The sequence below is a fragment of the Palaemon carinicauda genome, chromosome 18, assembly GCF_036898095.1.
Source record: "Palaemon carinicauda isolate YSFRI2023 chromosome 18, ASM3689809v2, whole genome shotgun sequence".
Classification (NCBI taxonomy): Eukaryota; Metazoa; Arthropoda; class Malacostraca; order Decapoda; family Palaemonidae; genus Palaemon; species Palaemon carinicauda.
The window spans coordinates 38,960,001-38,987,464 of NC_090742.1; the positions used below are offsets into that span (position 1 = coordinate 38,960,001).

Here is a 27,464-nt window from a genome sequence, read left to right on the forward strand (position 1 = left end):
AAGCTTAGTATGAAACCCACTCCTTAGAGAAATCAATTTCTTTTTCAGCTACTGACCAGTTATATCTGAAAAGAATGACATTTGATTCCTTGATATTTTTTCCTTTAAATTTTAACATTTACATTTTCAAAACACTTTAGCATTGTACAGTACTAGAGCCTTGTATGACAATTCTCAATATCCATTTATTCCTATTATAATTACATACTGTACAATAAATTTCCAGGTATCATCATACTGGTCCTGTGAGCTCAGTGTATGCGCTACGAGAAGGTTTAGCAATAGTCTGTGAAGAAGGACTGGAATCCTTATGGAAACGACATATGGCGTGTGCCCAAAAGTTGTGGGATGGTCTTGCTGCTCTTGGATTAGAAATGTTTATTTCAGATGCAAGCAAAAGGACTCCGACTGTAAACACCATCCGTGTTCCAGACGGTGTTGATTGGACGAAGGTTGTAAAATACTTCATGTCAAAGTAAGAATTACATTTTTTTAGTTCTGGCTTGATTAATTTATTACAGGAAACTTCAAATATAACTTAAGTTATACAAGTTCCCATTCCCTAAATAGAAAAAAATTCCAATTTATCCCTCAAGTTTTTTTTAGCAAAATACATTGCTAGCATGTATCCTCCAAGTGATGAGACAAAAAGTTCATATACATTTGAAGGTGTGCAAATTTCTCCCCCCTCCCCCATTTACCGAACATTCAATAGGAGAATCTTCTATCACTAGACCATTGTAATGAGGCTGTACAGTACTGAAGTATTTATGCTCGATCAAAATAAGATTATAGATTCAAATTTCAATATCTAAAATTATTTCTAACCATTATAAAATATCTTGATATTGTACTGTATATTGTATTTTCTGTAAGAAATTATGCACCTAGTTTGTTATTCTTTATAACTCTTATCTTGTAACAGTTTACTCTTAATTATTATTATTATTACTTGCTAAGCTACAACCCTAATTGGAAAAGCAGGATGCTATAAGCCCAGGGGCTCCAACAGGGAAAATAGCTCGGTGAGAAAAGGAAACTAGGAAAAATTAAATGTTTTAAGAAGAGTAACAACATTAAAATAAAGATCTATAAACTATAAAAACTTTTACAAAATAATAGGAAGAGAAATAAGATAGGACAGTGTGCCCGAGTGTACCCTCAAGCAAGAGAACTCCAACCCAAGACAGTGGAAAACCATGGTACAGAGGCTATGGCACTACCCAAGACTAGAGAACAATGGTTTGATTTTGGAGTGTCTTTCTCCTAGAAGAGCTACTTACCATAGCTAAAGTCTCTCTTCTACCCTTACCAAGAGATAAGTTCCCACTGAACAATTACAGTGCAGTAACCATTTGGGTGAAGAAGAATTGTTTGGTAATCTCAGTGTTGTCAGGTGTATGAGGACAGAGTAGAATATGTAAAGAATAGGCCAGATTTTTCGGTGTCTGTGTAGGCAAAGAGAAAATTAACCATAACCAGAGAGAAGGATTCAGTGTAGTACTGTCTAGCCAGTCAGAGGACAACATAACTCTCTAGTGGTAGTATCTCAATGGGTGGCTGGTGCTCTGGCCAACCTGCTACCTACAAATAGATTAAACTAATTTATTGTAAAACATGTATGCTTATACAATGTCCGTACTCCCTAATTATGCTTACGGTAACATAATATATAATTAAATAGGGAGTAAAAGGTAGTATCTTCAGTACTGTGTGGTAATCCTAGGATTGCATTACTAAATCAACACCCACATCATTTCTATTTTTGTATTTATTTTTAATTGCTTCTGCCTAGATTACTGAAAAGGGTATGACTTTTTATGCTTTCCATACTTCTAAACATCTTGTGTAATGATTTGCTTGTACATGACTGCTACATTTTTACATAAGAGTAGGTCATCACTGTAGGTTACTAATTTACAACGCTCTTTGTACAGCAGACAAAGAAATAGTTTTTAAGGATCTTTACTCTACAGCATTCTTTTGGAGTCCAGTGGCACTGATTTCTGCTTTGTTCTCTTAAAAAAAGATCAGGTTACAAGGACTGGCGGTGGCTGTTTATGATTGACTTGCTCTCCTTGCCATGAACATAAAATGAAAAAATTAATAAAATTCTAGTTACATTATGTGTACAGTATTTTCATGTTTTAAAAAAGATTCCATTGTTTTTGTTGGTGTCTACAGACATAATTTAATTCAATTCTAGTTACTTTTTGTGTGTGTATTTTCATGTTTTGTTATTTTCATGTTTTAAAAAAAGAGGATTGCATTGTTTTTCTTAGTGTCTACAGCTTAAAGTTTGGTTCTAGTTATAAAGTAAAACACAATTTGACTGTGGAATATGGATAATTCCATATTTCAAGTATTGTATTCAATGTCATTTTCTTAAGAAAGTTACTTCTTTTTTTTTCTTTTTTTGCAGGTACCTGGTGGAAATAAGTGGAGGTCTTGGTCCATCTGCAGGAAAAGTTTGGAGAGTTGGTTTGATGGGCTATAACTGCACTCCAGAAAATGTTGATCTTGTATTAAGAATTATGAAGGAAGCTTTAGGGAACGTGAAAGGTCATTCTAGCCAGTTATGAAGTATTGGTTATATCTAGAAATTAAATAAATTTTCACATTCCAGTGGTACTAATCTTTTTTTCTTTTAAAGTTAACTCACTGGGTAAGGGTTTGGATTGTAATACTAACTGATGCTTAATTTTGATGGTATACAAAGCAGCAAAAATTTTTTTGTGGTGCAAGCAGGGAATATAACATGCTTAAAAATATCGGTTAAAACATCAATATCACATTCTGTAAGAACTTTCCACAGGATATTGAATAGATGCTGCGGTCAGCATGGTAATGAACACATTCCCAAATAATGCAGTTCATATTCTGAATAAGAAAAATTGGTCCCCTTTTTTTTTATTATACACCAATTGCCAATTAATTTTGTAGTTATTATAAGTTGAAATATTGAGATTACTTATTGTTGATTTTATATACTGTAATATATCAAAACTGATTTATTGCATTTTATATATATCAAATAAAATTTAGCCCTCTGTGATTTCATATTTTAAATTAATATTTACATCAAGTTAAAATTTGTTATCCTTACAGCTTTCAGAATTTACTCTAAATTCTCTATGTACATAAGCATTTACATGAAGATTATTAAAATTTATACATAACCACATTTTTTCTAATAATGTATAGTTTTTTATGATACATAGATTTTTATAAACCATGACTTATTTTGTATTACTGTTGAATAAAAGTATTTTGTTTAAAGAGTTTTATTTCTCAGGTAATCGTTTCCATTTTCTAATTATACAAGGGACACCATATGGGTTTATAGTCTAAAATGTTCCTTGTCGATATCACAAGAACACTACCACCTGTACTTTGTAATTTCTGATAGGTCAGGCTTTTGTTGAATGGTAGGAATGACAATGTGATATATGAATGTTTGGATAAGTTTTGCTTTATCATAATAAGACTCAAATACTACACATTATTTTAGAAGTTTTATTCCAGTTGTGACCACATTGTAGAATGACTAATCTAGCAGTTGAATCAGGGGACCTTCAGAACCCAGACTTGCAGCAACTGCTTATCTCTTGAAAAGGTTGACATTGTCACCAACCTCGATATATCTTATCATTTTTTTTATCATTTTCCGTTCATAGTTCATAAGTTACTTCTCTATTTCCTTTACGAATTTTGACTGCTTTCCTCATTGGATCTTAGACTTATAGCATTCTGCTTTTCCAATCAGGGTTGTGGTTTGGCCAATAGTAGTAATAAAAATCACAAATTTTAAGTACTGTAATTTGTATTTTTCCTAACAGTACTTACCTCCAAATACATTCTTAGGAGTATCTGGGATCTCCTCCCATTCGACCAGAGTTTTTTGAAGTTTACCCTAAACCCATTTTCTATGAGGGGTAACCTCAGGCGGAGTGATACGCGCCCTGAGGCTAACCCCGGGTCAGAGAGCATGCTTGCTCAGGTCTCGACGTCCAGTAAGTTCTCTGGTCGCGCTATGTGCAGAAGAACTTAAGAAAAATCCTCTTTAAATGTTTTTTTCTTATAAATCAACTAATAGGTTGTAAGAGTCAAGAATCATAATGCTGTCTCAAACAAGGATGCAATACACCCAGTTTATGGATACATGTCTCCCACTGCATGCTTGCAAAACATTGTTTCATTAATGTTTTTATATCTACTGGTATTTACATACTGTACACATGGGTCCTAAGAAGATTAGTGACTAGCCAAAAAAATGTGAAGTTAATAATGGAACTAAATTTTTAGAATAAAAACTTCCGCTTAAGGCATCCTACTCTCATTACTAAAGACAATGAAGTTAAGTTTTTATTTCATCTGTTGAGGGTTTTTTTTTTTTTTTTTTTGTATTTTAAATACAGAAGTACAAGAAACTTTTTGTACAACACAAGCTTCATAATGAGTGAGTTCTATGTCTCAAAGGGATAAGTTCTTAGAAAAAAAATCAATGTTTGAACAAGCTAGTATTCAAACAGGCTTCTGGAACAAAGCAAATTCAAGGTACGAATGTACAGTACAGTAGTTTTAAACAAATGAAAACTTAAAAGATGAAGACCAATTCCTGTGTGGGAGGGGGTTAAGAATTCCAGGTGTTACTTGACAGCCAGAACTGGTTAACCTTCCACTTTCAATATCAATAGTAATCATTTAGATTGGTCAGCAGTTTTTTCCATACAGGAACAAAATATACCACCCTTATTTATCTTTAAAATACTCTTTATGGTACCAACAGAGCAAAAAAACACACCCAATTTGTTGACACAATTCCTTTTTTTGTAGTGGAGAAAGCAAGCCAATACTTTACAATTGTACATTTGTCTAAAACTTTAATTCATTGTATCCATCACATTCATGAGATTATGATGTCTTCCAGTATCATTTCTAGCGTTTCTTATGGCTGTCACAAATGAATGGTCACTGAAGGGAGAAAGTTTAAGCAAGTTGCAGAACTTCTTGGAAAAGACTGAAATGAAGCAACAAATAAACGGCAACCAGCATTGTGACTGGGAAAAAGATCTGCTTAAAAAAAGCATATCCTTTAAATTTTATGATTAAATACCTTGAGTACAGATTCCGAGTCTAGAAGGTGCCTCGAGAGGTCACACCAAACTAATATATAATCCAGTAATTATCTACAACGCTATTCAACATTACAGCGTAGGTGGTGCACACCTAACGCTATTAATTTATGCAAGATTGTTTGCCTTGATAAATTTTCATGCATAATAATAAATATCATAGACAATATACTATACTGTGATAAGGTGTCTTTGCTCTGCCTTTCTTCAATTTTCCTGTCCAGCCTCTCGACTTTGACTTCATAGTATAACCAAGTTTTTCCACTAATTGCATCTTGGCACTGAACGACCTTCAACGGCCAAGCCATGTGAATACTAAATTCATTTATCTAATTCAATATAAGATGATAGCCACATCATTTGACTGTCACTTTTGTTAGCCAAGATGATGTCAAAGACAAGATTTTGTTCAACAAAACTTCAATATACATTACTAAAAGTTTAATGTTAAACTGTCCGGAGGTATAAAAAAATATGTAAAAATTAAATGTTACATCATGCTTAACAATCTACAAATACATTACTTCATTCATAAGCCTTTAATATGAAATAGTTGCTGATACCAAAAATTTGAACCTTACAGATTTCTCCTACATAAAATTTTTACAGTAAATAACCCTTTCTGTTTACATGGAAATGAAAACTACATGTTAAATGCAATATAAGAGTGCTGAACTATGATGAGAATAATTTGATACATTCTTAGATCCCATATTTTGAAATTAGAATGTGCAATAAATTCACAATCATTGTGACCAAAGGTGATGCTGTATCATCACAAAAATTATAGTTCTGCAAGTATAAACCTCATAAACATTGGGAGAATTAAACCTATAACCATACAAAATACTCTTGCACTAAATTCAAAAACTCTATTCAATGTAACGTGAGAGCTAGATAATTTAATATTCTTGTTTCTAGTATTATAAAGTACAAGGTTTCTTCAATTTTGACTAAGCCTTATCTGCTCATACCCATTAGTTCAAATTAACATATTCTTGTCTTTGAACAACTAGTAAGTTTTGTGAATGCATGCCATGTGTGTATATTTTGGCAAGAACTTCGGGATATGTATTGTATTGAGAAGCGATAATGTAAAACACTGTTATTCTTCTTCGGTGTACAGTAAAAAGTAATGACAACTTTTATTCAGTATAAGGGGCATTGTTATTATGCCTAGTCCCTTCTTAGAGGCAGATTCATGTTAGAAATGAATACTGACCCTGAAAGCTAAAATTAGAAAAAATTATTTAAAGCCAAACATTTTAATCACATTCATGCTAATGAAAAAGGCAAAGAAAGTAATCTTTTAACAGAAAGTAGTGAGTAAATGATAGTTACCATTTACTACCCTAAAGGAACAATCAACTGTTAGTTTCAAAACACACAAGGCACAAAAAAAAAAAAAATCTGTCTATGACTAATCATTTGAAGACTAATGGGTACAAGGCTTGTGTAATAGTGAACAGAAGATAACATATTTCAAAGAATGGTTTGTATTAGTCTACAGACATACAGTACTTGAACAAAACAAAAATTACAATTGTAAAATGTACACTTAAAGAGTCCTTCAAAAGGACTAGATATATTTTGCAAAGTACAAGGAACAAGACTCGCTCAATAAAACTAAGTATGGTTTTGAAAAAAAAAATGGAAAAACTGCATTTCTTTGACACGGGGAATGTATGCCATATTAGTCTAATTGAGACAAAAAATAAACTAAAACTATCATTACTAGAGAAAAGAAAATACTAGGACATTAATATTAGTGACTTACGGTGAGCAAAATAACACAGCTGAAATAAACAAGATAATTGCTATCTCTTAAAATTAACCAGTTCCTTTTAAACAGCAAAAATATAACAAAAAAAAAAAAAACTATTGAATTCATCTCCTTCCACCAGTAATCAATATCTAAAAACTACCAAAATTGTAAACTACTTAAGAAGAACACAAAAATTAATCTATAGCTCACTTTTGTCAACCTTTCCAGAATCCCCTTTCTTACTTTTCTTGACTTCTTTTTCAGGGCCAGCCTCTGGTTCAACTGCAATATCTTCTCCATTTGGCTCACTTAAACACTTTTTTTCTCGAATCACTTTATTACATACAGCCTCCTTCAGACCATTTCTCTGGTCACCAAAGTACCACTCTGTTATACGGTCTTCATGGTCTTCTATGAACCTCTCACACTTAAAAAAGGTGAAAAATAAAAAGTTGATTAAACTAATACTAAAAAAAAATTATTAATTTATGCATGTGGATTTCAGATAGAATCTTTAATACAGAAATCATTACTTACATAATTACTTACTGACTAATAAATATTAACAACTAACCTGAATTTTAAGATGAGAAATTTCAGCTGAGGGCTCATCCCATAGCTCATATGGCATTCCTAAATCAACTTTTACTCCTTTGTTCCTGAAATTTAGAGAAGTTTAATTTTAATCAGTGGCAGTTTCTAGTTTAATATAATAAAACACAGCACAGTGTACTGTAAACATACAATGACAGTAATCTTATTTCACAAACATAAATGAGACCCATTATGTAGTGTCAGATACAATATACAATGTATGGCAGGCACACTGTTGATGGTGCCAATAGGGGCATGTTATAAAATTTTACAATTCCATTATATATATTTACTTACACAAGGCCATGTAGAGTTTGAAATGTCTGGCTCATTTTTTTAGCAAATCTTGTAGAGTCCTTTCTTTCTTTGTGTATCCTGTAATCAAGCATTCCACTGCAAACTTCTTCCAAGGTTTCGACTAATCGCAGCTCTCTGTGGGAATGAGATGTAATACACGTGAAGCAATTATATAATTTCCTAAATGGTATAATGGGAAATGTAAAAGAAAAGAAGCTACCTGATGGTTAGTGACCAGGAACTAGCAAATAATTTTCTAGTTTTCTTTAAAAGCAAAATTGAAAATATAACCAGGTCATTTGTAAATGTTCAACATCAGATTTATGATACACCTGACACACAGATAAAATTCATGAGATTTAATAACATAACACAAGACGATATCACCAGGATCATCAAGAGAGCAAAGAAAACAAACTGCGCGATTGATCCCATGCCAATATCTGAAGTAATTGAAGAGAGAAACTTTTCTAGTCTAGCCGTAATGATAATAAGAATAGCAAATGCAAGCATTGAAGAATTAAGTTTCCAAAATCTGAGAAAATGGCTATATGCACACCAATTCTGAAAAGTGCTCTGGATTACCAGGAATAGACCTATTTCGAATCTATCCTTTGTTTCAAAAGTGCTTGAATACGTAATTCTTGAACAACTAGTCAGTCACTTACAAGTAATAGAAGCTTTGCCTGACAACCAATCTGCTTACAGAAAACTATACTCTACGGAGACAGCCATCTAGTCGTTTGCCAGTGACAATTTAACAGTAAATGAGCAATACGTGATATGAAATGTTGAACACTCTGAACGGACAAGATAAAACGACAGTGGAGTTCCTGTAGAGAGTGGGGTTCCCCTGCTGTATGGTACCCAACTCCCTATAGGATGAAGCAGGGGCACTTTCTTTCTGAAGAGTGGATCACTATTTGGAAAAATGCATCCTTGAGATCAACAGAGCATAAAGTTGTCCTTCTAGATTATTATTATCATTACTAGCCAGCAGGATACTATAAGCCCAATGGCTCCAAAAAGGAAAATTAGCCCAGTCAGGAAAGGGAATAAAGAAATAACAAAACTACATGAATAGTAATAAACAATAGAAATAAAATATTTTAAGAACAGTAACAACATTAAAATGATCTTTCATATATAAACTATAAAAATAGACTTATGTGAGCCTGTTCAACTTAAAAAAAAAATTTGCTGCTAGTTTGAACTTCTGAAATTCTACCAATTCAACTACAGTACTCGATTAGGAAGATCATTCCACAACTTGGTCATAGCTGAACTAAAACTTCTAGAATACTGTGTAGTGTTGAGCCTCATGATGGATGAGGCCTGATTATTAGAATTAACTGCATACCTAGTATTACGAACAGGATGGTACTGTCCGGGAAGATCTGAATGTTAAGGATGGTCAGAATTATAAAAACTCTTATGCAACATGCATAATGAACTAATTGAATGACAGTGCCAGAGATTAATATCTAGATCAGGAGTAAGAAATTTAATAGACAGTTAGGCAGATATGCGAGAAATATTTAGCAAAAGGTAAGGAGGTGTATGTTGCGTTTATGGATCTGGAGAAAGCATATGATAGAGTTGATAGGGAAGCAATGTGGAATGTGATGAGGTTATATGGAGTTGGTGGAAGGTTGTTGCAAGCAGTGAAAAGTTTCTACAAAGGTAGCAAAGCATGTGTTAGAATAGGAAATGAAGTGAGTGATTGGTTTCCGGTGAGAGTGGGGCTGAGACAGGGATGTGTGATGTCGCCGTGGTTTTTTAACTTGTATGTTGATGGAGTGGTGAGAGAGGTGAATGCTCGAGTACTTGGACGAGGATTAAAACTGGTAGGCGAGAATGACCATGAATGGGAGGTAAATCAGTTGTTGTTTGCGGATGATACTGTACTGGTAGCACACAGAAGAGAAGCTTGACCGACTAGTGACAGAATTTGGAAGGGTGTGTGAGAGAAGGAAGTTGAGAGTTAATGTGGGTAAGAGTAAGGTTATGAGATGTACGAGAAGGGAAGGTGGTGCAAGGTTGAATGTCATGTTGAATGGAGAGTTACTTGAGGAGGTGGATCAGTTTAAGTACTTGGGGTCTGTTGTTGCAGCAAATGGTGGAGTGGAAGCAGATGTACGTCAGAGAGTGAATGAAGGTTGCAAAGTGTTGGGGGCAGTTAAGGGAGTAGTAAAAAATAGAGGGTTGGGCATGAATGTAAAGAGAGTTCTATATGAGAAAGTGACTGTACCAACTGTGATGTATGGATCGGAGTTGTGGGGAATGAAAGTGATGGAGAGACAGAAATTGAATGTGTTTGAGATGAAGTGTCTAAGGAGTATGGCTGGTGTATCTCGAGTAGATAGGATTAGGAACGAAGTGGTGAGGGAGAGAACAGGTGTAAGAAATGAGTTAGCGGCTAGAGTGGATATGAATGTGTTGAGGTGGTTTGGCCATGTTGAGAGAATGGAAAATGGTTGTCTGCTAAAGAAGGTGATGAATGCAAGAGTTGATGGGAGAAGTACAAGAGGAAGGCCAAGGTTTGGGTGGATGGATGGTGTGAAGAAAGCTCTGGGTGATAGGAGGATAGATGTGAGAGAGGCAAGAGAGCGTGCTAGAAATAGGAATGAATGGCGAGCGATTGTGACGCAGTTCCGGTAGGCCCTGCTGCTTCCTCCGGTGCCTTAGATGACCGCGGAGGTAGCAGCAGTAGGGGACTCAGCAGTATGAAGCTTCATCTGTGGTGGATAATGTGGGAGGTTGGGCTGTGGCGCCCTAGCAGTACCAGCTGAACTCGGTTGAGTCCCTGGTTAGGCTGAAGGAACGTAAAGAGTAGAGGTCCCCTTTTTTGTTTTGTTTCTTTGTTGATGTCGGCTACCCCCCAAAATTGGGGGAAGTGCCTTTGGTATATGTATGTAAGTCCTGTCCACCAGATTAATTGATTGATTGATTTAAAGTCTAAGCCACCAGATTAAGATGAGAATCAGCACCTGAAGACCAGACAGGAGAACAATACTCAAAACAAGGTAAAATGAAAGAATTAAAACACTTCTTCAAAATAGATTGATCACCAAAAATCTTAAAGAGAATTTCACAATAAGCCAATTTTTTGTGCAATTGAAGAAGACAGACCTAATGTGTTTCTCAAAAGTGAATTTGCTGTCAAGAAACACACCTAAAAATTTAAGTCATAAAGAGTTAAAGAAACATTATCAATGCTGAGGACCGGATGTTGAGCAGCAACTGTCCTCAATTTACTTACAATCATGCTCTATTTTGAGTTTTGTTAGGATTCAACTTCATGCCCCATAATTTGCACCATGCACAAATTGTGCTTGCTGTCTCCATTTCAAACAGCTCTCCATCGATTTGTAAATTTCTCTACCATAAAAAGACAGCTGTAGAAGCCAAGGGATTTTGCATGTGTTTTGTGCTTGAATTGGTCGCAATCATATAGCAGTGTTGATCCTGTTGTCCCTTTGAATGAGAATCTAGTCAAAATAATTAATAGACATATCCCTTCTCGCGTGCTAAGGTACCGAGTGAAGGACAAACCATGGTTCAATGACAATTGTAGACGTGCTTATTTGGAAGGGTAACAGATCAGATTTGACCTGGAATAATTATACTCAGCTTAGGGCTTTTGCTCGGAGAGTTTATGCCTCAATTGAAAAGGAATACAATTTAACCATAAAAGAAACCCTTTCTGGTACAACTCAGGAACATAAATGGTGGTCTACCTTTAAATCAGCTCTCTTTGGTGTAGATGCAACAGTTCCTCCTTTACTTAAACCAGATGGCCTAGTCACTCACTGTCCAAAGGAAAAGGCAACCCTTTTGGCAGGTGTTTTTGACAGTAAACAGAGTAATGAAAAACTTGAACTTCCTCATTCCTGTTTTCCTGAGGCTAAACTAACTAGTTTAGCTTTTCGATCTCGTGAAATTAAAGCTCTATTGATGGACCTTAATGCTTATGGAGGTGTAGACCCACATGGTATTTTTCCTTTTCTTTTTATAAACACTGCAGATTTTTTAGTTCTAAAGTTATCTGTTATTTTGTGCAAGAAGAGGAGCTTTTAGCACTTGTTGGAGAATTGGTAATGTTACTCCTCTATATAAATGTGTTTGTGGAAGCTCAAGTCCAACTGATTACCGCCCAATTTCCATAACTCCCGTATTATCTAAAGCTTTTTAACGTCTTCTGGCAAAACGTCTTAATAGGTTTGCTGAAGATAATCATTTATTCCCCAGTTTGCAATTTGGTTTTCGTAAAGACCTTGGAGCCTGAGATGCCCTTTTTACAATCTCCAATGCCGTACAGAAATCCCCTGATTGTGGTCAGGAAGTTCGTATTATTGGCCTTGATTTTAGTGCTGCCTTTGACCATGTTAACCATGAGGACCTTGTTTTCAAACTCAAACAGTTGGGAGTGGGTGGGTCGTTTCTTAGCATTATTATTGATTTTTCAAGTAATAGATCTCAAAGAATTGTTGTCGATGGGCACCATAGTGAGTATAGGAATGTGATATCTGGTGTTCCACAGGGTAGTGTTCTTGACCCATTACTTTTCATACTATATACACATGACATTTGGTTTGGCCTGGAAAACAAGCTTGTTGCATATACAGATGATGCTACTCTCTTTGCATCAATTCTATCCCCTGAATGTAGATCTGGGATTGTTGAATCACTTAACAGATGGGGTATGAAGTTGAAACCTAACAAACCTCAAAGGATGACTGTAAGTAGGTCAAGGACAGTGGCTCCTCAAAATCCGGATCTCTGTATTGATAATGCTTCTTTAACTTTGTATGACTTAAAATTTTAGATGTGATTCTCAACAGAAAATTTACTTATTAAGAAAGTCTTTCAAGATTTTCGGTGATCAATCTATTCTGAAGAAGTGTTTTAATTCTTTCATTCTACTATGTTTTGAGTATTGTTCTCCCGTCTGGTCTTCAGCTGCTGATTCTCATCTTAATTTGTTGGACAGAAACTTACGGTCTATTAAATTTCTTATTCCTGATCTAGATATTAATCTTTGGCATCGTCATTCAATTAGTTCATTATGCATGTTGCATAAGATTTTTCATAATTCAGACCATCCTTTACATTCAGATCTTCCGGGACAATTCCATCCTGTTCGTATTACTAGTCAGGCAGTTAATTCTAATAGCAAAGCCTTCATCATGAGGCTCAATACTACACCTTATTCTAGAAGTTTTATTCCAGCTGTGACTAAGTAATGGAATGATCTTCTTAATCGGGTGGTTGAATCAGTAGAACTTCAAAAGATCAAAGTTCCAGCAAATGTTTTTATGTTGAACAGGCTGACATAAGTCTTTTTATAGTTTATATATGACATATCTGTTTTGACGTTGTTATTGTTTTAAGAATGATTTATTGTTAATTTGTTCTCATCATTTATTCATTTCCTTATTTCCTTTCCTCACTGGGATATTTTTCCCTGTTGGAGCCCTAGGGCTTATAGCATCTTGCTTTTCCAACAAGGGTTGTAGCTTGGCTAGTAATAATAATAATAATAATCCATCATGGATATCTTCTAGAGTATTCTTCTCTGTCATCGCTTATGAGGATGAGGGCTTTTGGTGATTCCAGAGGGTACAACATGGTCATCGGAGAGACGTAAAAATAAAGCAGTAGGCTGCCCGTTCTGAAGGACATTTACCACCCACACCGTGTCATTGCCACATTGCCAAATGGTTTGACAGGCATCCCCACAAACTTGCAGCAGCTGGAGGAGGGGTATGCTGATCTCAACACAGGCAATTAATTGCTGTTTTCCTCCATTTTGGAGAAGATAGGGCCTCTCCTAGACCATTCACCTTGTGAATACAGCGAAGGTCTTGGAGGAAGATTAAGTCAGCCTCAGCCTCCTCCGTATCTGGAGGTTTTGGTTCTGTAGGTTGGGGACGCATCCATTCTAATTCTGAGTCATAGTTGGGTTCTTCTTTCTTGGAGTCAATTCCTGGCCAAATCTGTGAGAGGATGTTATTCAAAATAATGTCTCGCCCTTCTACCCTGAAGGATGACTGTAACGGGAGGGAGGTGGTTGTCATACTCTCTGGCGGACTCCCCTTAAGTTTGAGAGACCTGGATCCTTTTAAGCATCCTAACATCTACTGGTCTGGATGACTTGTTCTTAGGGAAAGTCTCCCAATCCTTACTCTATATGGCGAGAGACTGCAGCCAAGGGAGAGAGGGGACTGGAGGAGCAATCCGCTCCTTAGGTTTGTCCGAGACCGGGGCAGGCTGCCGGTTGATGTCATCTTTCATCATCCCTTAAGTGAAGGGGAGCAAGAAAAGGCCCAAAATCAATAAGGGAGAGACGATATTCATTCAGTAGGGTGATCTGCCTCAGAGACAGAGATCCCTTATGTGTCCTCAAACGAGTGTCCCCTTGAGGGGGAGTTTCCTGTTGTTTCCTTCTATGTCGTCTCCTATTATCTAGCTTAATGGTTGTGAGGTGTTACTCCATAAGTCTAAAGTCAAACTCCAGAGGAACTGTAGCTCAGGTTACTTTTGGTACTGGGCCAGAAATACAATTGTGGTGGTGCATCTGGAAACATAACAAATTCGTAGATAATTTGTATTTTTCCTAACTATACAAACTTTAGCTATTTATTAGGGGATATACTTTCGGCGGAGCTGAATTGACGAGCCATTAAAATCTAGCAAGGGTTAACTACCCACACCGCTAGTTAGCAGGGGTAGGGGGGGGTAGCTTGCTACCACTCCCGTTCACACACCTGTGCTTGAGCTCACTTTGCTTGGAAGTAGGACTTCAAGGGGGATAGGGATGGCGGGCAAGTTTGTATAAATAGCTAAGGTTTGTATAGTTAGGAAAAATACAAATTATCTACGAATTTGTCATTTGTTCCGTAACTGGAATACAAACCACGCTATTTATTAGGGATGACTCACCCATTAGGAAGGGTGAATGTCCCTGCCAATCTGGCTTTTGGCTTTGCCCGGGGGCTCCTTATCTAGGTATGTTAGTACTCAGAAATAAGGAGTCACTGCCCTCGCTAAACCTTGCTATGCAAGGTCCGCGCCCTATGCAAGCTGTGTGTTGAGACGTGCAGAAGTGTGATTGTCTAGGTAAAGTTATTCCGAGTCTATGTAGGAAAAACCTGATGTAACCAAGACTTCCCAATACCACATCGCCAGGGTATGGAGACGCAACAGTATTAGCTTAATACTAGGTACAGAAGGGAGCATGGTTTACCTGCAGTGGTTTGAGTTCAGCTTATGCAGACAACCCCAGATGCTGCTTTCCCCACGAGAGGGTAGGATGAAGAAAAGAATAAGAGCCAGTCAAATCTCTTCATTCACGCAGACTAAAACCGGGTAACAGTGCCCTCAACCTTCTGCTACTTATCCAATAAGGAGCTTGAGGTATACAACCAGCTGTTGTGCAGCCACCACCGGACCGATAGAGATCGTATCGAGTTCCTGTGGGTCACGTCTTGCAGGAGAAAGGTTGTGAAAGTCACCTGGAGCACTCACATCCTTTCTTGTAAAACCTGCGTCACAGAGTAATCTGTTAAGAAGGACCAGGGGCATAGTTATGCCCCTGACACTGTGAGTCGTCATGTCAAGATGATGTTTCGGTGATCCTTCTCTAGTCTCTTCCAGTGCTGACAAGAGAAGGGACCCGGGCAGCCTGTTGCCGTTTTCTTTAGGTAAAGTCTCATACCTTACCCTGGGTACAGTAACGGATGATCTGGATCGTCCATTACCGAGTTGAGACTTGTGTAGGGTCCGTCACCTCTGAAGACTGTGTCTGGCGACATACTCAGGGACGAAACTGAACATTGTCTTTCGCCCTTCCCAATAATGGGCGATGTCGAAAGAGAGACCATGAAGTTCCTTGACTCATATGGTTGCTGTCCGAGTGTGTAGGAACATTGTGTTCTTAAATCAGGAGAAAATCTTTTGCCTGGTGAAGTGGAACATAAGGAGGTCCCTTTAGGGATCGGAGATTTAACCATGTTCCGAGAGGAAGGTCTCAATTCCGACTGGGGCAAGGTAAGTTGTAAGTCCGTATGAGTTAGGAAAAGTCTACCGATGAGAGGGTGTCCCTTTCTTTCAGTTTGAAGGTGAAGGATCCAGGTTGAGTGATCATCTTTACCTGTCGGAACTTTTCCTCTTGTATATACTCGAGGATTCTGCTATTGCTGGAATCGAGGTATCGAGTGGAAAGACACACTTTCACATGACACCAACCACACAAGACGTTATACTGCCTGGTAGACTGATGCTAAGGAATTACTCAGATATCTAGACAACCTTTTCGCAAAGAAGTATAGGGTAGTCTTCAGGTGTACAATCATAGCAAAGCTATAGCTTGTGGTAGGTGTCGAAGTGGGTTGTCTGTGATGTGGAGAGGGTTCTCTTGGAGACTCAATCAAGAGCTGCAAAAGGTTTGGAGACCGTTCTGCATAATGCCATAGCGGAGCTAGGAGAGGCTTTGAGAGGTTGACCAATGTTCTAGCCTTCTTGAGTGCCCTTCTCCAGATAAAACAGGGACGAGACGTAGACGTCATTGTTGTACCCACCGTTGTTGCCAGAAAGCCTTGGGGTCTAGGGCTGGTGAGCAACGGCAGCTTGAGATTCAGGAGCGTTGCGAACAGACCCCTAGTTGGAGGACCTCGTAAAGTCGGGACTTTGTTGGCTACATGGCGATCCAAAGTCCATTCGGTATACCTTATCTGAGATGCTGTGCACAGATTGTCGGCGAGCACATTCTTCCAGTCTGGAATGAAGCGGGCTGATAGTGGTACCGAATGGACTTTGGCCCATCTTAGTGTTTATGTTATTAGATGAGAAGAGGCTACGAGCAAGTTCCTTCTTGCTTGTCGATGTGAGTCTCTAAGTGGTGTGTGGTGTGTCATCCATCACATCACTGAGTGGTCTGTTAGGAACCGATAAGGCTGCTGAAGGACCGGAAAGTTGGCCTTCATCTCTTAAGAGATTTAAGTGAAGGTACTTTTAGGCTCTGTCCAGAGGGCTGAGGTTGTGTGGTGCAGCACTATGGTCCCTCCTTTCTTCTTTTTCCCAACTCAAGTCTCTTGGAATGGAAGTCGTTCTCGTTTCGAGAAGGTTTTGTGGAGATTGGTGTCTAGAATGATTCCCAGATGCACCAGTCTCCAAGGAGGGAAGTAGGGAAGACTTCGGAGGTTTACCCTGATCACTGGATCTTGGTAGAAAGACTTCAGAAGTTCCCGTGTTAATGCAAGGTTGCCACTGAGTCTGCTAAGGTCAGTCAGTCGTCTCGAGAGAGAGGAGACAGAAGCCGATCCTGTGAGACCAGGATGGGTGTAGTGGAAAGACCGAACCACAGTGCCCTGAACTGGTGTTTCTTGTTTGTCTAGACTGAATCTTCCAACCTTCCTAGATGGATGATTTGGACCTGGGAGTAAGTGTCCTTTAGGTCCAGTGTGCAAAAGAAGACCTGAGGTCTTAGCCCTTGTTCGAAATCCAACATGGTGTGGACATCGACCCAAAGGAACAGCTCCTTGCTGATCCTTTTGCATGGAAGATTGTCGACGCTGGAGTCTTGACTCGTGTCGTAAAGGATCAGGCGTGATACCCAGTGTAAGAATTCTTCTCTGAGAGAGAATTTCTTTAACTAAAAGAAGGAAGGCAATGCTTAGCCTTACCATGCACCCTGATGGGATTGATGCTATTCCTTAGAATAGAATCAATCTGGCGATTGTTAATCAATGGTTAACCATTGAGTATCGTGGTTACTGTGCAGTTGGAGAGTGCTCGCAAGTAATTCCTTGTCGGCAAGCCGTTGATGAGGGTTGTCGAATGTTTGCCAATCACTTTAGTGTGATGGCGAACAGCCAGTAGCAAGAAGTATGTTGTATACCTTCTGATCTAGGAACTACAGGAAGCGGTTGACTAGTAAGTTCGAGTCACGAACTGCTGGCAAATTGCCGATGACCGATAAATCGGTGGTCTGTGAGCCGATGGTGAGTTCGAGATCAGTAAGCTGATCATGGTTCCCCCGGTTGGTCAGAGATGAGCAAGCTGAAGATGGGCTGGTCAGAGACCAGCGAGCTGAGTTAAATGATTGAAGAAGATGAGCTGCCCATCGGTGATCTAGTGATCAGTATGCTGATGACTGGTTATTGACTAGCAATCGGTGATTGGAAACACTAGCAATTGGAGATCGTTAGTCATTGGAGGGACTAGACGTCAAAGATCAGCATTGAGCTAGCAATTGGCGATCTGGTGATCGGCGATCTAGCGATTAGTAAACTGTGAACTAGCCATCAGTAAACAGTGATCTAGAGATCAGTCTGTTGATGCTTTCCTGTTTAATGACGGTGGTCTGTCAAGGAAAAAGAAACTTCAGAAGAGACAGGGACCAAGGATTCCCCGTTTCGATTCCCCTTGTAGGATGGAATCTTCGAGATCTTGAATCCTTCTGTGAAGCCTTATTCCTCTTTTCCCGATGGCAATGTTTATGTCTTTGCAGGGAGGAATGGGGCAATGGTGACCAGTCCAAAAAGTTTATTCCTCTTTACTGACTATTGCGCGAGTGTCTAGGAGAGTACTGGGACGATGGTACAGATGATGCTGGTGCTTAACATCTGACTGGAGAGCAGGCAAGCGCTGGCTCTTAGGCAAGAGCTGGTGCATTGGATTTGCGAGCCTTGACTCTTTGGCAAGAGCTGGCGCATTGGATCCGGGACCGTGACTGCGCAGGAGGGCGCAGGAAAGTGAGGAAGAGCGCTGACGCGTAGTAAGGCACTGTGTAGTTTTGTGCATTCTCCCTAGAATGCGCCAAAGTGTGTGACTGGTTGCGCAAGGGTGGGTGCATTGGCGCGCGCGTGAGAGTACTACGTGGAGACTGTTGGCACGAGCGTAGAAGACCGTCGGCGTGCGCAGAAGACCGTCGGTGTGCGCGGAAGGCTGCGTGCGCACACTCAAGATTATTAGAGCGCACACGTGCGAAGGCTGTCGGCACGCATGCACAGTAGACTGTTGGTGAGCTCACGCGCGCGCAAGACTGTTGGTGCACGTGCAGGAGACCATCGGCGCCCGTGGGCGGAAGAAAGTCGGCGCGCACCCGCGCGCGAAACTGTTGCCACACTCGCATGCAAGACTATTGGCGCGCGCGTGCGCAAGAGCATTGGTGCTCACGCGGAAAATCATCGGCGGCGCGCGCGGGAGACCATTGGCGCCCGCTCGCGGAAGATCGTCGGTGCGCGCCCGCAAGAACATTGGCACTAGAGCACGCTTGAGACCATCAGTGCCCGCACGCGGAAAATCGTCGGCACGAGCGCACGCGGAAAATTGTCGGCGCGCGCGGGAGACCATCGCCGCAAACGTGCGGAGACCGTCGGCGCGTGCGCGCGTGCAAGACTGCTGGGGCGCGCACGAAAGACTATTGGCGCGTGCGCGAAAGAATATTGGCGCGCGCGTGCAAGACTGTTAGCGCGCGTACAAGACTGTTGGCACACGCGCGCACGACACTATTGGCGCGTGCGCGGGAGACCATCGGCCCCCCCGTGCGGAAGATCGTCGGCGCTCGCACGCGCTAGACTGTCGTAGAGCGCACACGCGAAGGTAGCGCTAGTAGGTTGGCAGGACAGCTGGTAGGACGACCAGTGGCAGGACGATCAGGAACTGGGATGTGCCGTTTAAAATGGGCGAGCATCCACCGATGGGGACGTTAAACATGTCTGCGTTAGAGTCCAAGACCGAAGTCCAAAGGACTATGTTGCAGCGCAAGGTTGCGCTGGTAGATTGGTAGGTCAGCTGGCAGGACGATCAGGAACTGGGATGTGCCCTTTGGAAGGGCGAGCATCCACCGATGGGGACCTGTGTCAGAGTCTGTGTCAGAGTCCAGGACCGAAGTCCAAAGGACTACGTTGCAGCACAAGGTTGCGCTGGTAGATCGGTAGGTCAGCTGGCAGGACGATCAGGAACTGTGCTTGGTCCTCCGAAGAGGTGTCTCTATGAGTGGCCTCTCTCGCGAACGAGAGAGGTGAAGAGGTGTCTCTATGAGTGGCCTCTCTCGCGAACGAGAGAGGTGAATACTTCGTAGAAGAGAATTGAAGACACCCATGTGGGCCGGTGGATCAGCAAGCTGACCTTTAACAGTAGCGATCCTCCGAAGAGGAGTCTCTATGAGTGGCCTCTCTCGTGAACGAGAGAGGTGAACACTTCGTAGATGAGACTAGAAGAACGCCCATTGAGGGCCGGTGGATCAGCAAGGTGACTTTTAACACTAGCGATCCTCCGAAGAGGAGTCTCTATGAGTGGCCTCTCTTGCAAACAAGGGAGGTGAACACTTTGTTGAAGAGACTTGCCAAGACTGTGCTCCGCCCCTGAAGGAAGAGAAACTCAGCAAGGGGGGAGAGAAGTCTGGGCGAAGGCAGCAACAGCAGTCGGAGACGATGAATTTATTAAGATGTGGGAAGTTCTCCCTCTGAAGGGAGAAACAACCTCACACCTGGAGAGGAAACCTCCCTCGAAATGGAAGTTGTCAAACCCCTGGAGGCAAACCTCCTTTATCGTTCTAAGATGATCTGAAGTGCTGGTCATGTTGTCACGGGAGTACTTCTAAGAGAAGCGATGACGCCCATGACGACGTCCTCTGAGGGACGGCAGTGACAGCAGATTCCCCAGGCATGAACAGAACAATGCTTCGTTGGCACTCTTAGTCAAACGAAGAGAAACTGCATAGTTAACTGGGAAAAAAAAAAAAAAATTAAATTAAATTAATTATTTAACAGAAATTCCCTAAGGAGGAACCCCGAGGGAACAACATAAAATAAATATTGCTACGACAATAAATTGCCGATGACCGATAAATCGGTGGTCTGTGAGCCGATGGTGAGTTCGAGATCAGTAAGCTGATCATGGTTCCCCCGGTTGGTCAGAGATGAGCAAGCTGAAGATGGGCTGGTCAGAGACCAGCGAGCTGAGTTAAATGATTGAAGAAGATGAGCTGCCCATCGGTGATCTAGTGATCAGTATGCTGATGACTGGTTATTGACTAGCAATCGGTGATTGGAAACACTAGCAATTGGAGATCGTTAGTCATTGGAGGGACTAGACGTCAAAGATCAGCATTGAGCTAGCAATTGGCGATCTGGTGATCGGCGATCTAGCGATTAGTAAACTGTGAACTAGCCATCAGTAAACAGTGATCTAGAGATCAGTCTGTTGATGCTTTCCTGTTTAATGACGGTGGTCTGTCAAGGAAAAAGAAACTTCAGAAGAGACAGGGACCAAGGATTCCCCGTTTCGATTCCCCTTGTAGGATGGAATCTTCGAGATCTTGAATCCTTCTGTGAAGCCTTATTCCTCTTTTCCCGATGGCAATGTTTATGTCTTTGCAGGGAGGAATGGGGCAATGGTGACCAGTCCAAAAAGTTTATTCCTCTTTACTGACTATTGCGCGAGTGTCTAGGAGAGTACTGGGACGATGGTACAGATGATGCTGGTGCTTAACATCTGACTGGAGAGCAGGCAAGCGCTGGCTCTTAGGCAAGAGCTGGTGCATTGGATTTGCGAGCCTTGACTCTTTGGCAAGAGCTGGCGCATTGGATCCGGGACCGTGACTGCGCAGGAGGGCGCAGGAAAGTGAGGAAGAGCGCTGACGCGTAGTAAGGCACTGTGTAGTTTTGTGCATTCTCCCTAGAATGCGCCAAAGTGTGTGACTGGTTGCGCAAGGGTGGGTGCATTGGCGCGCGCGTGAGAGTACTACGTGGAGACTGTTGGCACGAGCGTAGAAGACCGTCGGCGTGCGCAGAAGACCGTCGGTGTGCGCGGAAGGCTGCGTGCGCACACTCAAGATTATTAGAGCGCACACGTGCGAAGGCTGTCGGCACGCATGCACAGTAGACTGTTGGTGAGCTCACGCGCGCGCAAGACTGTTGGTGCACGTGCAGGAGACCATCGGCGCCCGTGGGCGGAAGAAAGTCGGCGCGCACCCGCGCGCGAAACTGTTGCCACACTCGCATGCAAGACTATTGGCGCGCGCGTGCGCAAGAGCATTGGTGCTCACGCGGAAAATCATCGGCGGCGCGCGCGGGAGACCATTGGCGCCCGCTCGCGGAAGATCGTCGGTGCGCGCCCGCAAGAACATTGGCACTAGAGCACGCTTGAGACCATCAGTGCCCGCACGCGGAAAATCGTCGGCACGAGCGCACGCGAAAAATTGTCGGCGCGCGCGGGAGACCATCGCCGCAAACGTGCGGAGACCGTCGGCGCGTGCGTACGTGCAAGACTGCTGGGGCGCGCGCGAAAGACTATTGGCGCGTGCGCGAAAGAATATTGGCGCGCGCGTGCAAGACTGTTAGCGCGCGCGCGTACAAGACTGTTGGCACACGCGCGCACGACACTATTGGCGCGTGCGCGGGAGACCATCGGCCCCCCCGTGCGGAAGATCGTCGGCGCTCGCACGCGCTAGACTGTCGTAGAGCGCACACGCGAAGGTAGCGCTAGTAGGTTGGCAGGACAGCTGGTAGGACGACCAGTGGCAGGACGATCAGGAACTGGGATGTGCCGTTTAAAATGGGCGAGCATCCACCGATGGGGACGTTAAACATGTCTGCGTTAGAGTCCAAGACCGAAGTCCAAAGGACTATGTTGCAGCGCAAGGTTGCGCTGGTAGATTGGTAGGTCAGCTGGCAGGACGATCAGGAACTGGGATGTGCCCTTTGGAAGGGCGAGCATCCACCGATGGGGACCTGTGTCAGAGTCTGTGTCAGAGTCCAGGACCGAAGTCCAAAGGACTACGTTGCAGCACAAGGTTGCGCTGGTAGATCGGTAGGTCAGCTGGCAGGACGATCAGGAACTGTGCTTGGTCCTCCGAAGAGGTGTCTCTATGAGTGGCCTCTCTCGCGAACGAGAGAGGTGAAGAGGTGTCTCTATGAGTGGCCTCTCTCGCGAACGAGAGAGGTGAATACTTCGTAGAAGAGAATTGAAGACACCCATGTGGGCCGGTGGATCAGCAAGCTGACCTTTAACAGTAGCGATCCTCCGAAGAGGAGTCTCTATGAGTGGCCTCTCTCGTGAACGAGAGAGGTGAACACTTCGTAGATGAGACTAGAAGAACGCCCATTGAGGGCCGGTGGATCAGCAAGGTGACTTTTAACACTAGCGATCCTCCGAAGAGGAGTCTCTATGAGTGGCCTCTCTTGCAAACGAGGGAGGTGAACACTTTGTTGAAGAGACTTGCCAAGACTGTGCTCCGCCCCTGAAGGAAGAGAAACTCAGCAAGGGGGGAGAGAAGTCTGGGCGAAGGCAGCAACAGCAGTCGGAGACGATGAATTTATTAAGATGTGGGAAGTTCTCCCTCTGAAGGGAGAAACAACCTCACACCTGGAGAGGAAACCTCCCTCGAAATGGAAGTTGTCAAACCCCTGGAGGCAAACCTCCTTTATCGTTCTAAGATGATCTGAAGTGCTGGTCATGTTGTCACGGGAGTATTTCTAAGAGAAGCGATGACGCCCATGACGACGTCCTCTGAGGGACGGCAGTGACAGCAGATTCCCCAGGCATGAACAGAACAATGCTTCGTTGGCACTCTTAGTCAAACGAAGAGAAACTGCATAGTTAACTGGGAAAAAAAAAAAAAATTAAATTAAATTAATTATTTAACAGAAATTCCCTAAGGAGGAACCCCGAGGGAACAACATAAAATAAATATTGCTACGACAATAAAATTAATTATTTAACAAATTCCCCAGGGAGAAACTCCGAAGAGGAACCCCGAGGGAACAACATAAAAATTAAATATTGCGCCCTTCCTTCCCCAGTCGACATCCATGGGAGAAGGGGAGGGGGCGGAGAAACTGTAATAAAACATAATTACAATTATCTAAATCAGCTAAGAAAAACCACTAATAGTGAAAACTACTGATCCTCTGAAGGGAAGTGTTCCCCACGGAGAAAAGCAGAATAGTTAAAATACAATATTAATTTCACTTAAAAATAATTGAGACAAACAATCGGAAGAGCAACCTAACCCGCGCACAGGAAAGGAGTTTCCCCAATAGTACGCTGTTGTTGTAAAGGTGAATGACCTCGAGAAGAGAAAGGCCGTAGTCAAACTTTGAGAGGACAAATTCCCTTCGCTTAAAAATCCATGTTTTCCGTTGGAACAAAGGAAAGGCGAAGACATAGTTGAATGAAGATAGTCCAGGCGATGACAATTCCCCTGCGGCGGCTGAATTAACGGATATATGCCGACGGTAAGACCGATGGACCAGAGAGGGAGAGGTCGTTCCCCACGAAGTGGAACTGTGCTGGCCTTGCTACTACGCAAGTGTCGTTGTTGTATACGTATCACACACACAGCACAAACACTGAGATGGAAACTTACCACATTTCTATACACATATATATACATAAACATTAAAAATGTTTTCATATACAAACAAGTATAAGAAAAAGTTAAAAGAAAAAAATTAATGCCAGAGAGGGAGAGAGGAAACAACCGCTCTCGATCCGAGCCAAAAGTAAAGTGACTAAATCACAGGTGTGTGAATGGGAGTGGTAGCAAGCTACCCCCCCTACCCCCGCTAACTAGCGGTGTGGCTAGTTAACCCTCGCTAAATTTTAATGGCTCGTCATTTCAGCTCCGCCGAAAGTATAACCCCTAATAAATAGCGTGGTTTGTATTCCAGTTACAGAACAAATTACATTCTGTTGACATGCATCTCAGTGTTGAATGTCTAAGAGAGGCACTGTGAAAAAAAAGAGAGCATTCAGGTGAAGTGTTCATAAGCAGGCCTCACAAGTTCAGATGTGTGGTTAGGAACAGACCCTGTATCGCGTGTACTGTATCACATTCAGGTGACGTATATGTAGTGCATTCAGAATGGTCTAATATAGTACGTTCAGAAGCTCGTTCAGAGCGAGAAGGAGAAGCGTGTTCGGGGAAGATGCATCTGTTGCATTCAGGAGACTTGTCTATTGTATTAAGGAGACACGTCTAGTGCGGTCAGGAGAGACACGTCTAGAGCACCCAGAAAAGACGCATTTAGCACTCTCATACGAGGAGCACCTGGATGAGATGTGCGCAGGGGAAGTGCATCTAGTAGAAGTGCATCTGGTGGGTGAGGCGTTAGAAGGGCAAGCGCATCTGGTGGGTGAGGTGTTAGAAGGGGAAGCGCATCTGGTGGGTGAAGCTCACTGGGGTGAGGCGCGTCTGAGTGATGCACGTTTCATGGGTGAGGCACTAAGAAGTGGAGCTCGTCTAATTGGTGTGCTTAAGGGTGAATCATCTCTAGAAGATCCTGCCAACCTCTGGGGTGGTGAAGAGGAGGATTGCCTACAAAAGGTTCGCTTGAGATCCTCCTCCAAAGAGGAAGGATCTGGCAGAGGTTGAGAAATAACCTTGCAAGCAAGCTCTAAGGCACTCACTTGGAGATCTTCAAGGTGCTTCCATCAAGAAGGCACCAACTACCCATTGAGATACTACCGTAGAGAGTTATTGGGTTCTTTTTCTGGCCAGACAGTACTACATTGGATCCCCCTCTCTGGTTACAGCTCATTTTATCTTTCCCAACACATACACAGAATAGACTGGCCTACTCTTTACACATTCTCCTCTTTCCTCATACACTTGACAACACTGAAATTACCAAACAATTCTTCTTCTCTTAAGAGGTTACCTACTGCACTGTAATTGTTCAGTGGCTACTTTTCCTCTTGGTAAGGTAGCAGAGACTCTTTAGCAATGGTAAGCAGCTCTTCTAGGAGAAGGACACTCCAAAATCAAACAATTTTTCTCTAGTCATGGGTACAGTAGTGCCATAGTCGATGTACCATGGTCTTCTACTGTCTTGGGTTAGAGGTCTATTGGTTGAAGGTACACTCGGGCATTCCATCTTGTTTCTCTTGTTATTTTGAAGTTTTTATAGGTTATAAATGGAAGATTCTTTTTTGGTATTGTTATTGTTCTTAAATTTCTCGTAGTTCATTTCCTTATTTCCTTTCCTCACTGGGAAATTTTCCCTGTTGAAGCCCGTGTGCTTATAGCATCCAGCTTTTCCAACTAGGGTTATATCTTAGCAAGTAATGATGATAATAATAATAATAATAAAAATAATAACAATAATAATAATAAGGGTGCCTTGGAGACAATTCTCCCTCAAAAGACGACGACACAATAGGGCCAACATCCTTCAAAGCTTCAACCACTCCTCTGAAGATAAACCTTCAGACCCAAAGGAGGGCCATAAAAAACATAAGATGTCGTCATACTGAAAAGAGATAGGAGAAGGCCCAACCCATTTTGCTAGGGGAAATGGAAAGAACGCACTTGCCCCATGGTGGCCCTAAGGTTAAAGGGCTACCCCCAGAGGAAGTCAATGGAAAAGAATCGGAGGTTAGAGTATTCATTATAGGAGAAGGAAGTCAGGCCTTCTTCGACACCGAGGATGACCCCGAGGGCAAACCCCCCCTTCTTAGACTTCTCCCTGTCATAATTCTCCCACTGGGAGGTTGACCGTTCCCGACACTCGTCACAAGGGGTGGACTGGCTCCAGGAGTGTCCTTGGCATAACTAGCGAGGTTCCATTTCCCTTAGGCAGCACCCCTGACCATTTCCACATCTCTGCAGGCATCCTCAAAACACACTTAAGTTGCAAACATGCTAGAAATGAAAAAGTCTGTTCTAACTGACGGCTGATATCAAAGTGGTTTGTCAGTAAACCAGCAAGGGGGTGACTGCCTCCCCACTATCGGCCGGTTGCTAACACCTTGTTATTATTTTAAACTGCCATATTCCAGCTTTGCTGTTATAATTCTCCTATGTAAAGGACAAGGGTTTCTATTTGGTGTAGGAACAATAAGCAATTAATTTCTTTAGTTAATAAAAAGATGATAAAAAGACAAACTGCAATTATTTAATAGAGCTATTATTTCTATGTACAACTACAGTAGTATTATTTTCTTGAAGAAATTAAAACTTACTGTACTGTACATGTAGCTAAGCAAGCAGTCAGACAGCCAGTTATTTAGCTGTATCCAACAGTTTATGAGTGACTGAGTTAATGTGTTGCCATCTTTGCAAATTTAATTTATTCACATATCATATATATGAACATTGCTTGAACTATCAAAAATTGCCAGAATATTTAAAATAAAGAATAGCAAACAAGTATGTTAATAAATTCCACAAATTCACAAATGTAATACAATACAATGTACTACAGTATATATTATTGGATCGTGACTTTCCAATTGGATGAATACAATTAACATATAAAATTTGACAAAATCAAAGAAAAATAATTACTCACGATTTATTGTATTTAGTCTTCTTCTTTTTACCATCAATGTTGTAACCGGTTTCAATAACATCAGAAGAATCAGTTGATTGCAATCTTTCACCAACCTCTTTTGTAACAAGCTTACATACTGGAAGAGTAAAATACCAATAAGTGTTATTATGACCATTTGAAATTCTTTAAATATTTTCAATAGTTTTAAAGCCAGCAAATTACTATATTACAAGACCCTACATCAACAAACATGGTAACTGCCAGAGCTGAGAAACATTACTCAGGACACTGCCTACTCATTTGACAGTAAAGTATACTGTACTAACAAACTTTTAGAATTGGCCATTTATTCAGGTCTAAGAAATCTTTCACTCACAACCTGTGTTC

The 27,464-nt window shown here is 41.6% G+C and overlaps 2 protein-coding genes across 3 annotated transcripts in view; one reads left to right on the plus strand and one right to left on the minus strand.

Annotated features, from left to right (window-relative positions):
- Agxt (Alanine-glyoxylate aminotransferase) overlaps positions 1-2,880 on the plus strand; it is a 45,621-nt gene extending 42,741 nt beyond the window's left edge. For both annotated transcript variants that reach the window (XM_068392300.1, XM_068392299.1), the window contains exons 8-9: positions 227-475; positions 2,423-2,880. In XM_068392300.1, the coding sequence (XP_068248401.1) occupies positions 227-475; positions 2,423-2,582 (409 nt within the window). In that variant the 3' untranslated portion in view covers positions 2,583-2,880. The remainder of the gene's footprint in view (positions 1-226; positions 476-2,422) is intronic.
- A 2,681-nt stretch (positions 2,881-5,561) lies between these two features.
- CNPYb (protein canopy b) overlaps positions 5,562-27,464 on the minus strand; it is a 58,259-nt gene continuing 36,356 nt past the window's right edge. Inside the window, exons 2-5 of the mRNA XM_068392301.1 lie at positions 27,096-27,213; positions 7,792-7,926; positions 7,475-7,559; positions 5,562-7,327 (exon numbers count right to left, since the gene is read on the minus strand). Coding sequence (XP_068248402.1) covers positions 7,100-7,327; positions 7,475-7,559; positions 7,792-7,926; positions 27,096-27,213 — 566 coding nt within the window. The 3' untranslated portion in view covers positions 5,562-7,099. The remainder of the gene's footprint in view (positions 7,328-7,474; positions 7,560-7,791; positions 7,927-27,095; positions 27,214-27,464) is intronic.